Genomic DNA, 16,640 nt, shown 5'->3' with positions numbered 1-16,640 from the left:
GGTGGATCCTCGCCATCGGTAGAGCACCAAAATAGAAGACTTGAGTTGGTCTCTCAGACTCGATTTTCAACGTATTCGGCCACAAGATACACCGCAAAAGCGATATCAGGATGAAAAACACAAACAATCCCACATTGAGGGCGAAGACGATAACCGATAACCAGTATAGCCATCCTGCGTTGTACGGGAACTGATTTAGGAGTGCTGCAACCATTCCCGTTCCCATAGTCACCGTGAACCATCTGCAAGGGACAACTCAGTGTGGCAGGATCATAGATTGTGAAAGGACTTACGACGGGGTAAAATACTTGACAAACTTCCTCCAACCGAACTCGACGCCAGTGTGCTGATGATGAGAATCTGAGACTGCCATCTGTTTGCCATACTCGTATGAGCCAGAGTCTCGCGCAGGTGAGCCTGAGTCCGAAGGCCCAACGCTCCCCAGAGATGGATTCCAGAGACTGATATTGCCATCGTGGCCATTGCCTTCGGTTACACTCTTTGTGAGCGCCGTGGCACAAGGGTCTCGGGTCAAGGCTGAAGTTCAGTCATGGCTCTGCAGTCTTGCGCGCGGGGAATGGGACAACTTTGAGTAAATATGTGTCAGAGAATGCCTGTTGTGACGCCCGAAGCCCGGGGTGGAGGAAAATCAAGTGAATCTGATAGATACTTCTCCGCGGTATCTGGAAGCAGCTTTGTTTTGTTGAACAGAGGACATCATGTCACAAGGAGGCTTTTTGACCCATTCGGAGAAGGTTGGATGTTGGTGATAGACTATGAGGAATCCACGGTCAGCAAAGGCTGTCTGTCCAGGACGATGGATATATGTTCAAGAGTATCAGAAAAAGAGATAGGGATGATTCCGACTCGAACCCAGGATGGCAACCGGAGAATGAGCGATGAATATCCACTTTGAGGCTGCTGACTGAATCCAATCACAGTTTTTGATTACAATTTAGTTAGCTGCGGCATTTGAAGGCGCTTGATCGACTGAAATTTCGGACCACGACCAAGACGGGGAAAGCCAAGTATCCAATAAGATCCATGTTCATTTGTTGCTCAATACACAGTAACTCAATGAGCGGATGTGGCCGACACAAAGAATTTGTCCTGGCCGTGTTTGGTATTTAAATCTTGTCTCCGTTGCCTCGCCGGCTTCGCTCGGCCCTGTCCAGCCTTCAAACGGCCTTTTGAAGGGGTTTCCAGCGCTTTTTTTAAGCACCGTTTTCTTGTGCCAATCGAGATAAAGCCAACGCTCTCTCGCCAAAAGAATGAAACTTTGCCCAAGGCAAGAATATGGGTTGAAATCCATTGGATCTGTTCCCCATCTGCAGTGAAACAAAAGAAACGAAGTCATTCTCAACTCCCTCCCCCCCTTATCTGCACACTTCCCAACATCCTTTCCGTAGCATATTATGCGTCTTCCCTCACCCAGACATCCTCTCACGGAAAATTGCCAAACGATCATCCAGGTCCTCAAATGAAGACGACAGACGCCCGCAGAATTGAAGTTCAGTGTCATGGATCTGGTATGTTGGTGTGTGACCGTGTCTGCTCGAAAATTCGAATTTCTTCTGTCAAACTCTTGATGACTTTCGCCCGGAATGCAAGTCCCTCAAGTTTTCGAAGTGCTTTGTCATAGATGACATTGGCTTGTGCCGGTAAATGGTTGTTGCGCCAGTCACTGTCGCAAATGTTGGGGGAATCTGCGACAGATCCAACCGTGTTCATGGTACGAACAATCGACCTCTTCCGCGGGTCGATCCACGCTCAAACCCGCGGCCATACCCACGAGAATAGTTTGTTCCTCTGCCACTTCCTTGGCCATAATTACCACGATATCCGGAATGGCGACTGCTGTTGAACTGGTTGTGGGTGGGGTTGCCGGTGTTGACGAGTGGAGTGCTACCACGGCCAAAACTTCCACGATCGAATGAATCTGGGTCAATCTCCTCAACGGGAATCTGTGGTCTTGGTTGCGCCGGTTGAGCGGGTGTGCTGAAGGAAGTCCGAGGAGATCGCGTACGTCCACCTTTGGTACGCACGTTTCCGGCGCCAGAGCCTCGTGGCCCCCTGGTCGCACCTCGGCTTCGTGGCTTGAAGACGACTTCTTCTTCGTCACTGTCAACCTCGTCGTAACTGAACAATGTCTTGGGTTCTGAGCGTGGAGGTTTCTTCACCGACTCCTTCTTGGAATTCTCCGGTGCTTTGGCCTCTGTTTCTTCCAATCCAAGAGCACTTCTCAGCTGGTGGATGTTCTTAGTAGGGATACCAAAGTCGCGCGCGAGATGCATTGTATCAGCCGAGTTGGTCAGGAAGACAACGTTACCATCGTGGGGGGACTTTTTCTCATGCATGTACCACACCACGGGATTGAGCAGGTCCTTCAGCGATGGTGGAACAGGTGTTTGGTCCTGGCGATTCATAGTGGCCGACTTGACTTCAGGGCTGGTCTTGGAACTCTGTGGTCCAGAAGAAGAGGGTGAAAGAGGTGGTGTAGACGTGGGCGACATTGTAGCCGGATCCTTGGCAAAGTTGAGTTTGTCAAGCAACATTTGTGAAAGTGTGCCGCCGGACGCAGCAGTTCCCTTTAATGTGACTTCGGCGTCCTTCTCTTGTTTGTTGTCCATAGTAGAGATTGAAACGTGTTCCTCGTTGATACCGGCCGTCTTCACATTCATATTGAGGTAGTGCGCCTCCACCTCGGGCCACGTTGCGTATTGGTCATCTGGGCCCTGCAACACGACGGGATCGTATCGTAGATCGCCTCGTGAAGAAGTGCTGCGGTCCAGGAATTTGACCGCTTTGCGCGCGTTCTGGCCGATTTGCGACGAATCTTTCTTGAGGACATTGAGGCGATTAAGAGCTAGGCTGGTTAACAAAAGGTTCTTTTGTCATTTGTCCCATCAAGGGTGAGCATACTGTAGAGAGGCACCACCAGAATAATGAGACCTTGCGACACCCAGGCTTCAATCTCTGCGATGTTTCTGGTCAAGGCTGTGTCGTCTACCAGACAACGGATAACATTGGGTTTCGACATTTTTCGTCGGGATCGGGTTCGGTTCGGTTCAAGATAGCGTGTGATTGCGGTGAAATCAGCGATTCATCCGCGCGAGGGGTGGAAGCCGCAACAGCTGGGCGTTTCGACTGTAGATGTCAGTGACATGTCAACGACCATTTCTCAGACCAACAGCAGTGAAAGACGGGTGTGGAACGTTGAAGCAGGGAATGCAATAGAGGCGCAGTACCCGGGATATTTGTGGCGGCAGACAAAGTGTAATGATAGGTGGGCATCTTCGCTAGGAATAGATGACGGCCGAGTGCTGGTCGTAGGCGACTTCATAGGTGTACGGCGACATCGACAGTGTGGGAGAGACTCTTCGATCAGTACCAAAAGTCCACAAGAGTAATGGGGTCCGAATGAGTTGAGTATGTTGTGCGGTGGTGTGCGGTGGGAATGGCATGGAGAATCCAAAGGTGGGAGGTTGGTCAGACGCCCCTCGGACCCTCGCTGAGTCTCAGCCAATTGCGGGCGGCTACAAAGACACAGTTCAAGGACCACTAGCCAGGCGTCCACGGCAACCCTGTCCACAATCTCCTACTTGCACCCCTATTACAAGTATTTTGGCGGGGTCAGTATGCGTGGCATCAATTAAATTCTATTCCCGTCGACAGAGTCAATCAAAACACCGTCAGACAGCTGACAGTATCATTCTTCAGCACCTCAAACAGCATTCCGGGGAACCCAAACAACTCGGTATTGCTCATCCCGCCTACCGCTTCTGATGTGCCGTTGTCGTCGGCCTTCTCCCGAGTTGGACTCTCCTCTAGATCCCCCAGTAATTCAATCGAGCTGTCAGGACTCTCTCCCCATCCCCGGTTCAGGACCATTCCCCGCTGCATTTGTTTCTCCTCTTCCTCATCCTTGTATGTCTCATGCCACACCCTTTTCAGCGCGGAAGATATCTCAGAGAACGCCATTTCTGAAGTTAAGCTTGGCCCCCGATTGTCTCCACCAGTTCGTATCACCCATCTGCTTCGTCGATGTCGGTTGAAAGAGAAGGATCCCGGAACATTGGCGTGCAATATCATTTTGGTCGCCACGAGCTGGGCGCTTGATGATCCTGATGGTTCGTTCACCGAAGAACCGGGGAACGGAGGTGACCTGGTAGCTGGCGACGACACCAGCACGTCGAATCCATGATGGAAGTAATTGTAAAAGCACTCATCACTGGACTCATTCGTCCGGTCTTCATCACACTCGGGTTCCATATCCGAATCTTCCGTGTAGCTTTGAATGGATGATTGATCAATATCTGAAGCCTGAGGGTCCAGCCCTGGAGATATGCTGGGTCGGCGTCGATTGGCAGGATGACCTGTGGCATGAATGGAAATTCGCCTGTCATGCTTCCGATAGATTGCATCGGGGGGTCCCAATTCGGCCACGAGATCTTGAGGCGTGGTTTCGCTCAGGATAATGGTCAACGGCGGGGAGTTTCTCCGAATCAGTTCGAGCCTCCCTCCTCCAAACACTCTGACCTCCTCGATTTCATCTGGAACTGTCTCGGTAGATTTGCCAACCAGTAATGGGAATCGAGGATAAGTGGGAGGTCTTGTGTACAGATCAGAGCGCGCGTCCGTCCATGAAGATCCCGAGAAGATGGCCATCGAGATGGCTGGGCCGGTGGCGGAGGAAGACAATACGGAAACGAAATCCACCTTGTCCGACCAAGACTTGTGCTTGACGGGAAATGTGAAGGCGAGGCCCGGATAGGAAAGAACATAGGTCCCATGGGACATGCCTGTCTCAGGGGGAATGTATTCTCCCGCGTATGTCGGTCCAAACAGTCGGCTGTAGACGTGTCGAAAAGTCGGACCACTGGGAGAGGTTTCATCTTGGGTGCTCTCTTCCGAACTCTTAGTTCGACGAACAAGATCTGTATTCTTGTAGACAAAAGAGCTCAGGGAAAAGTCCAGAACTTCAATCAGCCGCAATCTTTGATCGGGGCCATCGAATCGAAGGCGGAGTCCATTGGAAGGAAGGCCTACGATGACAGGTTTCGTGATGGGTTCCGACGCAGAGTACGATAGTTCGAGTTTAGGGTAAGTCTGTCGAGATGCTTTGAGTCTCGAAATGACACTATGAAGTGAGAATCCAAGGGCTTTCCAAGTCAGAGGATTCAAAGAAAACGATGGTTAGGGAGCATACTGATCCAGCCAATACCCCTTTCTGGCTGAATTTGGAGCGCAGTTTTCGAAGTCGACTCGGCCATGACGAATTAGGATGGCGAACCGAAGAGGAAGAGTGTGCTATAGCTCAATGACGAGATTCAGGCCATTGAGCGACGTGAACATTTCGGTCCAACGCAAATTGCAGGGAAATTTCCCGCCGAATTTGGCGGTTACTGCCGCCGCTTTTAGAGGCGTTTTTCCCTCGATGCCAAGAACGCTAACCTGGTCCGCCATCCCAGATTGACTTCCTAGCATCTTTAACAGTCACCTTCAGAAACCGCCAGGGAACCTAAAAGAAGGGGGTACCTTCGACTGCACCACCTCGAACATAGCGCCTCGACGACAGGAAGGGAGGGCCCTTCGAATTTCCTTATAATGCTCCCTAGAGAGACGGACTGTCACGAAAATCATCTTGAACCTCGTCCCATCTCTCATCTCCCTTTATACACAGGGTGGCAAGTCAATCCACCATTTCAACCAATTGATTGAATTGATTGAGTTGCCTGGCGACTTTAAGTGGGTCTGAAGGGAATTTATTTAGACAACGTGGTCTTATTCCCACTATGTCTAACGCGAAGCATTAGGACCACTCGGCAACATTAACTTTTAGTGAAATTTCCTCTACGCCTACTAATATGGACTCTATAAGGCAGGCGATCCACATATACGCAAACAAAAAAATATTAAGAAAATAAAAGGCCCCTCCTATAGTCCATCTCTGATGAACTTATAGATGGGGCGCCGCAGCCAGTGAAAGCTTCAGCCACACAAGTTTAACTGCAGAAGAGTTTGAATCAGTGACCTCCCAACGGTATAAACAAGACGACATCATCAACAATCACTGGCTGGAGCATTACGTTTACCCATCTAGGGTACCTAGACTCAATGGAGCTAGGCCGGACAACCCTCTTACCTTACCTATGATCGAACACTAGTAAGGCCCCTCAATTCGACTGCAACTCGAGTGATTTACCACTCGGTTACGTCCTTGATAGGTCAACCACGATTTGGTGTCAATTTTGAAGCGGTTTTTGGCGGAATAAAATATAAATCTGAATTTTTTTCATTTTGGAATCGCCTGGTTAGGGCTTGGCGTTGCGTGGCGACGCCAAGATCGACGTGCTGGCCTCCCTCGCCGCACCGTCATCGGATCCAATCCATGGACCACGTGGCCGGGGGGTCGATAGATGTCGACATCTACGCAGTCTGTGGACCACCCATCCCCGGATTAAATATTTTCCGAGAAAGTACCCATCGGATTAAACATTTTTCCGGGCCACCACTCATCGGATCCAGTCTGTGGACCAAGTGGCCCTCAGAGGGGGCACCCTATTCGATATCCTCGACGTCGAGATGATCCATGAATTGGATCCGGTGGGCCGTGGTACTCCATCGGATCCAATTCGTGGACCACCCAGAGAAGCTCTACTGATCACACTCGAGATGCTTCGTAACCGAGCGTGAACGGACAAGCCTCGACATCGAGATGATCTATGGATTGGATCCGACGGGCCGTGGTATTTCATCGGATCCAGTCTGTGGACAACCTAGACGAGCTCTTACTGATCACGCTCGAAATGGTTCGTAACCGAGCGTTAACGAACGAGTCTCGATGTCGACATGATTCATGAATCCGACCCCATGATATACCACCGCCATCGGATCCAATCCGTGAAAGTTCGGGGTCAAGGATACAATCAATGTATTCTAGCTAACATCAAGTTCTAGATCACAAGACGTAGCACGAAGGGAGTCAAGATGGGATGCTACGCAGGAAGTGCTGAAGAACCCATGATTATGTAATCCTTGGCATGTGGTCCCGTGACACCCCCCTCGTCGCCTTGTGATATGTGGCGACGCCAAGGCTTGTAAAGACCTTCGTACACGCTTCGAAAGTATATAGTCTGACGGTCCCTTGGACCCCTTCGAAATAGAACAAGTCCTCCGTAAAATCACAAACCTCACCAATCCAAACGTTCTCCTTTCGTCCAAATCAGTGCTGCGTCGGAGCTTCGTTTTGGTTCTTGCACTGGCGGCATCAATTACCCACGGACTTGGACAGCATTCCACAAAGCGTCTCGACCCTTGTGGCAGACTGCTATTGAGCTCTCAACCAGAAAAGCGCTTGATTCCGCAGCCTCACAGTCACGGCGCTTGAGCCTGGGTCATCTTTTGGACACCTGGTATCATAACAAGGCCAGACCTTGGCTTTCAAAGTATGCCTTGTGAGTGCTTAGGCTCGCGCTCGAGGTGATTAACACCAGGTTACTTTTCAGCCCTCCTTACTGAGGGCGTGGCTGCTTCTGTACCAAGGGTAGGCCTGGAAGTTTGAACAAGCGACAAGACCATGGACAACTCCGACAACCTATTTTGCTACCGCCGGTGTCAGCCAAGTCAGGATTGGGTCAAATATATTTTCTTGAAATTGCGTCCGGGTCGAATGAGTGTAGCGCCAATTGAGAGCTTGCTGACACGGTGTTGGTTTCTAAACATCGTCATGCAACATCTTACACACTCTACAATTACACCTCGCGAGATGGGAGTGTGCGTCTCAGGTGCGCGCAACGGCCGGCGGCGGCCAGATGTCCAGAAGAATAGGTCAAGTATGGCGTATTCAAAACAACTTGCCAGTGCTATATAACCAGGGTATAGGAGGTTGAATAGGGTCGTGCTTCTTAATTGCAATCCAAATTGAATACGAGCTGCTACAGCTGCTGAAAAGAAGAAGAGCAAAGACCTTTTCATCGGTCATTGCCGACTAAGAGGCTCTCAAATCTCCTTCTACGCCGCCCGAAGATGGTCCAACTCCTGTCGGTCCTATCAATACTGCTTACAACACATGTAATGTCCGCCACAGCTGGCAACTGCTTCTCAGATCAGTCATGGGATCCGCAACCTATGCCAGCTAAACCGTATCCGCCCGGAAAGACATGTCCTGACAGACCACCAGACGGCGAGCTTTGGGCGTGTGAAGACCCCAATATCGACTTTCCCACGGTTGAATGTCTAATCGCCGACATGAAAACCTGTGGAATCATTACGAACGGCCATCCCACTATCCTCTTTTCGTTCGGCGTGAGCAATGGAAATATCAAGAAACTTCGTGATCAGTACAACCCTCTGGGAAATGTATATAACGAGATGCCGGACAACGCCTACTGGGGAAATGTGATGATGGGAAGCCGGGGGAAGACTTTTCAGCTGGGTATAAATGAAAGGGGAGACGTCTACATTGCGCGTTCTGCGGAGGCGATTGGCGCGGCTGCTAGCGGTGACATCCTTGTTTATGTCGGGGAGAAGAACGGTTATGGCGGACTGGGTGCTTTTCAGCAGGATAATCCTGAGAAAAGAAGACCCGACAATGGTCCCAACATCTTTCGCACTTATGAGCTTCCAGCCGTGCAACACAACGGCTCAGTAACGCGTATCATCAGCGTTGACATCTCCAACAACGCCCAGCATACCGTGGACTGGGAAAATGGACAGTCGGCACCAGGTCTGAACAACCCTCTCCTGCCGCCGGGATTGGCGAATGATATACCAGTCCCACCCGTGCCACGATTCGTCTTCGAGAGGCGAGCTGTCGATTCATCCCGCGACGTTGCACCAGCTGGAATTGCGGAAGGCACATCGTGGGATGGTGGCTGAGCATCGGATGGACGCCTGGGCAACGAAGGTGAACGTGAAAGAATTGAACCGGTTAACAGAATCCAGAAGAATCTGATATGGTAGTTTCTATGGGATGCAGACGCCGAAGAGACACAGAGAGAGCAACTCTATGAAATGCAATGGCCCACGTTAGGGGAATGCTTCGACTCGCGTATCACAGCGACAATACTAAACACCAATCGGGCCTACTTGTACAAGCTTTGTCCGAACGATGGAAAGGTACCTGGTAGGAGGTAGAGGCAAGAGAATGCGCACTCACACTACGAGATACAACCAGGCAAAAGAGCAGGGATTCATTCAGGACTCACAGGAAGCTCACAGGGAGTTAAGACGGCCCTGAAGTGGGTCGGCAGCGAGGCCACGAAGCAACAGGAGGACTACAGAGGCGACAGACAGGCTACACAGGAGGCAGAGAGGGTCTAACATGCCACAACACCAAAAATCGAGTGCAAAAAGGCGTGGGAAGACGAGTGCAAAGGACTTCAACGACGTCGTTGAAAGAGCATCAAAAAGCGCCAACTGTGTGAGGGAGACAAGGTAGATGGAAAGGGATACTTCAAGCCCCTAGGAAAATGGGGTGTTTTCAGGTACCTTCCATCATGCGGACAACGCCTGCACAACTAGCCCCGATTGGCGTTTAGTGATGTCGCTGTGGTACGCGAGTCGCCGTGGGTTGTCGCTCTCCCGAGACATTCTGGAGTTCTTCTTCCCTAAATGCCAAGACCATCCACTCTTCGCTCATTGCAAGCGTCTTTATTCTCACGTGAGCACTTGGCTGGCACGCCAAGTCTTACATCCTCGAGAGAGTTGACACTTATACATCCGCTTTCAATCTATTGCCTCTCTGCTGAAGGGCTACTAAACCGTTCATTGTTGGCCAGAATAGGCAATTCTGTCTTGGCGTGTCACCACGGCTGGCTTGGCGTTGTCACCGCGATTGGCTTGGCATTATCAATCTATAGTGACGCCTGAGGCAGAGAGTGTGCTTTGAGATAAATCAATCAATCAATCTTCTCTCCCATACGTTCATCATTCATAATCTCTCCCACCTCAGTGCACCCACCTCTCGCATCAGTACAGGCCTGATTCATCAGCAACTTTCCCTGCCTGATTCTTCTACCAGCTTTTTCTGCTCCTGTCAAACTTTTGTGCAACTTGAGATGAAGGAGCGCTCTGTTTTCTATCTACTTGTCGAGGTCCTGAGACTCCTTTTATAGACACACAAATGCTACATCGTTGCACAGAGCAACCGTCTGTAACGTCGTCGCCTATGGAGACCTCTCATCTCTATCCAACAGCTCCTTCAACATTGCTCCTTCCGGCCTTCGAACCTCAACATGAGTACAATTTGCGGACCCAGCGATGGGGCACTTACATGTACACCCATGTCAAGGTCATCCTCAAGCTCAACTACATCAAAAGAGACTACGACAGTGGAGAGTTCGGCACCGGAGATATCGCCCTTAGAGGGATTGGAAGACGCTCGTATGTATACGTACAAAGGGATCCGAGACCTAAAAGAACGTGTCGACTCGCAGTCTGCTGCGTTGATGGACGGTCGCACGAATCGGCAGTACCTTGTTTTCAGGGGTGTCACAAAAGGCCAGCTTGAAAAAATTGACCATCAACACGCCAGCATAGGGAAGCACACTCGGATGAGCCATTACGCGGATAACAATCTATTAGTTATCAAGCTGATGCCCTCAGCGGAACATGAAGTTGCGCACCTCAGACTAGCCCTGAAACTCAATAACGCATTTGTCAGAATGGGCCTCCCAGAAAAGTGCTTATGTCCTATTGGCGGGACAACGTACAAACTCCCTAATCCCTCTAAAGAGGGTGATATGGGATTCCGCCCCGTCCCGACCCGAGGAAAGAAATCTGACTGGCCAACAATTGTTTTTGAGTCTGGACTCTCTGAAGCGCTTACTCGTCTGAGACGTGACGCAGAATGGTGGATTGCTAACTCTGGAGGAGATGTCAAGATTGTCATCATCATCTCAATAAAGCTAGCACAGAAGACGCTAATAGTCGAAAAGTGGTGCCCTTCTCGGCCTCCTGCACATAGACCAGCTACCGGAAGCCACCCAAATCCCAACGCTCCAATTCCGACAAAAGTCCAAGAGCTTACTATCACCCAAAATCCCACTCCACAACTAGGTCCTACTGCTCACTCGAATACCATCGGTCAGCCAATTGTCACCGTTCAGCCAGGCACTGCGTCAGCCTATGACGTTGCTGGAGCGGCTCTGATTCTCGAATTTCACAAAATCCTCCTCCGGGCCGCTGTACCGCCAGAAGGCGACGTCGTCTTTGATGTCGCGGATCTTGCCGACTGGGCGGATTCCTTCTGGGAGAGCGTTAGGTAGGGGGGTAGCAAGGGTTATGGCAGGATCAAGGGAACACATTGTGGGACTGGCAACGGCTAATGGTGGTTCGGGCTATGTGCTTCACTGTTGTACAGCATACAGGACAACGGAAGCGTCATTACTTTCTCAGGGTTCTTCTAAAGGCTTGTTCGGGGTAACGGAAGTACCATCCTTGCCGAGGGTTCGCTTAGGAGCTTATTGAGGACAACAAAAGCGCTATAGATTTCTGTCAAACAATGAATGCCAAGAGAATATGAATTGAATGCAATGCTCTGCTCTTTAGCGACTGGTCCTGCCGGGTTGCTGATATTTATCCTAGCAGAGCGTAAGCGTAGCTAGGTATTAACTGCAAAACTCGACAAGAAGTCGCGAAAGCCGCGATGCTGATTGGCTAATCCAAAATCCGGCTCTTTGATTCTCAACGTCGCTCTTCGACCCAAGTGTCTAGTCTCCAACTTCCTGATCCGCCTCTCGACCTCGACGATCCGGAGTGGCAGACAGATCCTGCATTAACCGATACTGATTGGCAGTACCTTAAGCAATTTCACCGCGCACTGGAACAGCATTGACTTGAGTATTGTGTTGGCTGTCAAGAAAAATGAGCCATCGACAGCGAGGTTGGCCCTACTCCCACACAACCAGTATCAAGCTGAAATAGAAATGACCTTCGTGTTCCGATAGTAAATACTCTTCTCCCTTGTATGTAACTAATGAATTTTCCCCGTCGATTTCTTCTAATAATCGTCCCCCGGAAAGTGGTCCGTAGATTGGATCCGATGGGGTCGTCCAATCAGAGTGAAGGATTAGGTAATACTCGGATTATAGATTTTCCGGACTGCGGATGGGCCGTGGACTGGATCCGATGGGCCAGCCAATGCAAAGGATTTGGTAGTTGCCGGATTGCAGATTTTCCCAGATCCCGAGGGCCGGCCAATCACGTGAATCGTTGTAGGGCCGCGTGTGTGCGCTGCCAAGAATTGCCAATACCAATGTGGCCGCTCAATCACGTGATGTATCGAGCGCAGCGAGGCCGGGGGTTTGGGGGCTAGCCCCCAAAATACAGACCAATAACGTTAGCGAATGGCTTGGCGCTGAAATGCACCTAGCGCTTCGCTAGGTGGTTTTACACCCTACAGTATATTTTACAGATTTTGTTGACCCCCTTTCTTCTCCTATTCCTACCCCTATCCCCGGTAAAAGTGCTCTTGCTACTGTCCGACCGTTCAACAATTTCCTAAGGGTCTGGAGGGCCGCGGAAGGGCGGAGTGGAAGGAGGCCTGAGAATGTAGGGCGCCGGCTGATCATGTAAGGCGGGGCAGAAATGCCAGGTACCCCAGGATGAAGAGAGATGAGGATGATATGGAGGTCGACGTCAGGAGGACGGGAGAGCGATTTTTATAGCGACGTCAAAGGCTGGGAGGAAAGGGGAAATTCAAGCTGCGTCAGTAGTCTCAACACTTCACCGTATACGTAATCGATTAGCGTCTCGGCATTGTTTACTTTCTCTCTGCTTTCGATCAACGCTGTGGAAAGGGCCCAACATTGTGTATCTTGACTTTACCGCATATTCCTTAAACCCCTTGTCCCTTGCTTATCCCTGAATTCATGCAGCACAGCTTACGGTGTCTGGTTGTCAAACAATTACCTTTCAACCTCGAACATCAACTCAAACGCATCCAAAATGGTGGGATCACACCGTCCGCCCAATGTGTCAACGAGAGGTTCGATGCGCCCGCCGCCCCGACCAAATGCTACCCAATATGCTTCGATGACCGGTCGCGCTCCCTCTCCGGCGGAGTCGAATATATCTAGCAGTACCACCAGCGCCGGAACAAAAAGAAAAGAGAGGGAATTTGACCAAGATCACGGTGAAGAGACAAATATCCATGTGGTGGTTCGATGTCGAGGCCGCAGCGAGCGAGAGGTACGAGAAAACAGCGGCGTTGTGGTGTCAACAAATGGTGTCAAGGGCAAGAATGTGGAACTCTCTATGGGACCCAATGCGATTAGCAACAAGACCTACCATTTTGACAAAGTCTTCTCCCCGGCGGCCGACCAGGGAATCATATTTGATGATGTTGTGGCACCCATATTAAGCGAAATGTTGACCGGCTACAATTGTACCATATTTGCATATGGGCAAACAGGCACGGGGAAAACATACACCATGTCCGGTGATATGACGGACACACTAGGACTCCTCTCTGATGCGGCGGGCATTATCCCCCGAGTCCTTTACTCACTCTTCCAAAAACTGGAGGCAGACGAAGTGGAATGTTCGGTGAAATGCTCATTCATCGAATTGTACAATGAGGAGCTACGGGATCTGTTATCCACAGACGACGGCGTCAAACTCAAAATCTATGATGATTCGAACAAGAAAAGTCATTCGGCCACTTTGGTTCAAGGAATGGAAGAGTCGCACATCAAGTCGGCAGCGGCCGGGATCAAACTCCTCCGGGAAGGTAGTTACAGGCGACAAGTTGCGGCGACAAAATGCAACGATCTCAGTTCACGAAGCCATACCGTGTTTACCATAACGACATATGTCAAGAAAGCGAATGAAGCTGGTGAAGATTACATCTGCTCAGGAAAACTCAACCTGGTCGATCTGGCGGGTAGCGAAAACATCCAACGAAGTGGGGCCGAGAACAAAAGAGCAGCAGAAGCGGGACTGATCAACAAGAGCTTGTTGACGCTGGGTCGAGTGATCAATGCTCTTGTGGACAAGAGTTCGCACATTCCCTATCGCGAATCTAAGCTCACAAGGCTCTTGCAAGACTCATTGGGTGGACGAACCAAGACCTGCATTATTGCAACGGTATCTCCAGCCAAAAGCAATCTGGAAGAAACGATCTCGACCCTGGATTATGCATTCCGTGCAAAGAACATCCGGAACAAGCCTCAGGTCAATTCAATGATCTCCAAGAAGACCTTGCTGAAAGAATTCACAGCCGAAATAGAAAAATTGAAGAGTGAGTTGATTGCCACACGACAACGCAACGGAGTGTATCTCACAAATGAGCAATACGAAGAAATTACGGTCGAGAGTGAGTCAAGAAGAATACTGAGCGAGGAACAGAAGGCTAGAATTGAAACGATGGAAGTCAGCTTACGAAACAAAGTTCAAGAATTGTTCAGTTTGACGAATAATTTTACCATGCTGAAGAGAGACCATGAGGCCACTCGGACGGCCCTGGACAGTACGAAGGATGTCCTGGTCAAAACGGAGGCGGTGCTGGCGGATACCCAGAACACTCTGACTGAAGAGACTGCTCTGCGTGAAGCACATGAAGCTACCGAAGAGAAATTATTTGGCATCGGCACAGAATTGGTGTCGACTATGGGCAAGTCTGTGAACGATATCAATGGTCTGCATGCAAAACTGAGACGTCGCTCTGACCTCCATGCTCAAAATCGTGAATGCTGGAAGACTTCCGTCCATCGAGTATCAGAAGTCTCTGATCTCATTGATGCTCGCATTGAAAGTTTCCAAGCGGTCCATTCAGAATTGATTGCAGCAAGCTCAACGCGAATCGAGACATTTCTCGCGGCCGAAAATTCGCGTCTCGAAAATTCAGCCCAGCTGGTTCTCTCAAAGGCGTCTGAATTGGCCGAGAATGTCTCTGCCGTCGAGCATCAGTCTTCTGAGGCCAGAGATGCCGTGAACGACGTCCTCGACGAGATCAAAGGTCTTCGGGACGATGTCGAGGACAAAGTCAGCGAGGGTCTTCAGGGTCTCTCTCAAGCGGCCGCGAAGATTTCTGCGGAAGTGATCTCAGAATTGGAACAATTTCACACACAACTGCATTCATCATACAGTGTCCTCGGAAAGGATTTCAAAGCAATGTTGGATGATCTTACCCAGCGGCTCACAGCACAACGAGAGGAATCCGATGATTTGAGACAGGCGCTGTTGGAAGCACATCATGCGAATATCGAGGCAACGTTAGCAGCTTCCATTCAGCTTCAAACTATCCGAGAAGAAGAAAAAAGAGCTGCGGAAGAGGAGAAAGAAAAGTTGAAAGCGCAAATTTCCCGGCTGATTGATTCGTCTTCGAATCAGCAACAGGAGAGACTCTCCAACAGGTTGATTAGCACTCAGTCACACATTGTTGAGGCTACAGAGCAGTTCGAAACCGCCGACAAAACTTATCGTGATGGCATGGACAAATGGATGGCTCAAGAGAGCGAGTTAATGACGAAGGTGGTACATTCAAAGGATGATCTGAAAGGGAAAATGAAGGGAGACTGGACCGTACGTTCCCTGCGATTTCCCGGCTCACCTGCCATGCTAACCGTCGATAGGCAATTAACGCACGAAACACCGCGATCCAGAAATCTACCAAAGCCGTCCATGAGGAAACTACCAAGATCGTCGATGCACAGCTTAGGCAGATGGCCACCCAGATGGCGGCCTTGGACGAATTTGTCACGAGAGCAAGAGCGCACAACGATACTCATCACGATGAACGAGTGCACAGTCTGCACAAGGTCAGCTCTCAAGTTCAAGATGGATTTACCGAACTCGTGAAAAAATCGGAAGAGTTCAGGGTGTCACTCGAAAACTTTGGGACCGAACAGAAGGCAGGAATCACAGAGGTCGAGGGTTTGGCGAGCTCCTTGAACGAGGACACTTGCGCGCCTCTTCAAGAATTGAAAGCAGAACTGTCAAATGCCTCCTTGGCTGAGTACACACCAACCGGAGAGACTCCTCAAAAGAAGGAATGGAATTATCCTTCTGAGCTGTCGCGGACGGAGGATCATGGGTCTATTATCGCCAGGCTTAGGGGCTTACCCGATCCTGCCATGGTGGCCCAAATGCCTTCGACGAGCAGCGCATCTACTCGATCACCGCGCAAGCAGGCATCTCATCGAAAAGAACCTGCTTCACCGTCGAAGGTCTCAAGTCCAAGTAAGACCAAGGTCTTCACCGATGCCGAAGTACCGAACAACCAACCACCTATCACCACTCAGACGACTACAACCACGATCCCACTTGACGAAGTTAAAGCCAGCTTGAAAGAAATCGACATCAATGTCATCAACAGACCGGCTTCCCACTCAGCGAGTTCTACAAGCGGTCGACCTGTTCTCTTGGACTTCAGTAAGAGCGTCGGCAGTGCTAGCGGGCCGCCGCCGTTAAAGAGACACGCTACCGCTAATGCGGTGGTGGAGAGCAAGTTGCCCGGAAAGCAAGGTCGGACGAAGAATCATGTCACAGGTTTGGGGACGGGCGTTGGAGTGGAGAATTTCTCCCAGAGCGTGGGTCCGATGGGAGGAGGTAGGAGACCAAGAAGCAGTCCGCCGGAATAGTGGACCAAAGGTGTTAGAGGCTTTGAATTGCGTTTGCGTTCGATGTGTTCTGTT

At 50.4% G+C, this 16,640-nt stretch overlaps 4 protein-coding genes across 4 annotated transcripts; 2 read left to right on the top strand and 2 right to left on the bottom strand.

Annotated features, from left to right (window-relative positions):
* Positions 1 to 1,727: 1,727 nt before the first annotated feature.
* On the bottom strand, positions 1,728 to 3,040 carry Z518_10395 (uncharacterized protein; the record flags this gene model as incomplete). The annotated part of the gene is made up of 2 exons (XM_013411938.1): positions 1,728 to 2,866; positions 2,923 to 3,040. The coding sequence occupies 2 exons, from the start codon at positions 3,038 to 3,040 to the stop codon at positions 1,728 to 1,730; spliced, it is 1,257 nt and encodes a 418-aa protein (XP_013267392.1).
* Positions 3,041 to 3,681: 641 nt separating this feature from the next.
* Z518_10394 (uncharacterized protein) lies at positions 3,682 to 5,273 on the bottom strand (the record flags this gene model as incomplete). The annotated part of the gene is made up of 2 exons (XM_013411937.1): positions 3,682 to 5,162; positions 5,210 to 5,273. 2 exons carry the CDS (start codon positions 5,271 to 5,273, stop codon positions 3,682 to 3,684), a joined length of 1,545 nt encoding a protein of 514 aa, XP_013267391.1.
* Positions 5,274 to 8,076: 2,803 nt separating this feature from the next.
* Z518_10393 (uncharacterized protein) lies at positions 8,077 to 8,880 on the top strand (the record flags this gene model as incomplete). The annotated part of the gene is made up of 1 exon (XM_013411936.1): positions 8,077 to 8,880. One exon carries the CDS (start codon positions 8,077 to 8,079, stop codon positions 8,878 to 8,880), a length of 804 nt encoding a protein of 267 aa, XP_013267390.1.
* Positions 8,881 to 12,951: 4,071 nt separating this feature from the next.
* Z518_10392 (uncharacterized protein) lies at positions 12,952 to 16,586 on the top strand (the record flags this gene model as incomplete). The annotated part of the gene is made up of 2 exons (XM_013411935.1): positions 12,952 to 15,528; positions 15,579 to 16,586. The coding sequence occupies 2 exons, from the start codon at positions 12,952 to 12,954 to the stop codon at positions 16,584 to 16,586; spliced, it is 3,585 nt and encodes a 1,194-aa protein (XP_013267389.1).
* Between the last annotated feature and the right edge of the window lie 54 nt (positions 16,587 to 16,640).

Source organism: Rhinocladiella mackenziei (genome assembly GCF_000835555.1).
Source record: "Rhinocladiella mackenziei CBS 650.93 unplaced genomic scaffold supercont1.9, whole genome shotgun sequence".
NCBI classification, from domain to species: Eukaryota; Fungi; Ascomycota; class Eurotiomycetes; order Chaetothyriales; family Herpotrichiellaceae; genus Rhinocladiella; species Rhinocladiella mackenziei.
The sequence above is the reverse complement of the archived record's forward strand: the minus strand, read 5'-3'. Positions and strand labels throughout refer to the sequence as shown.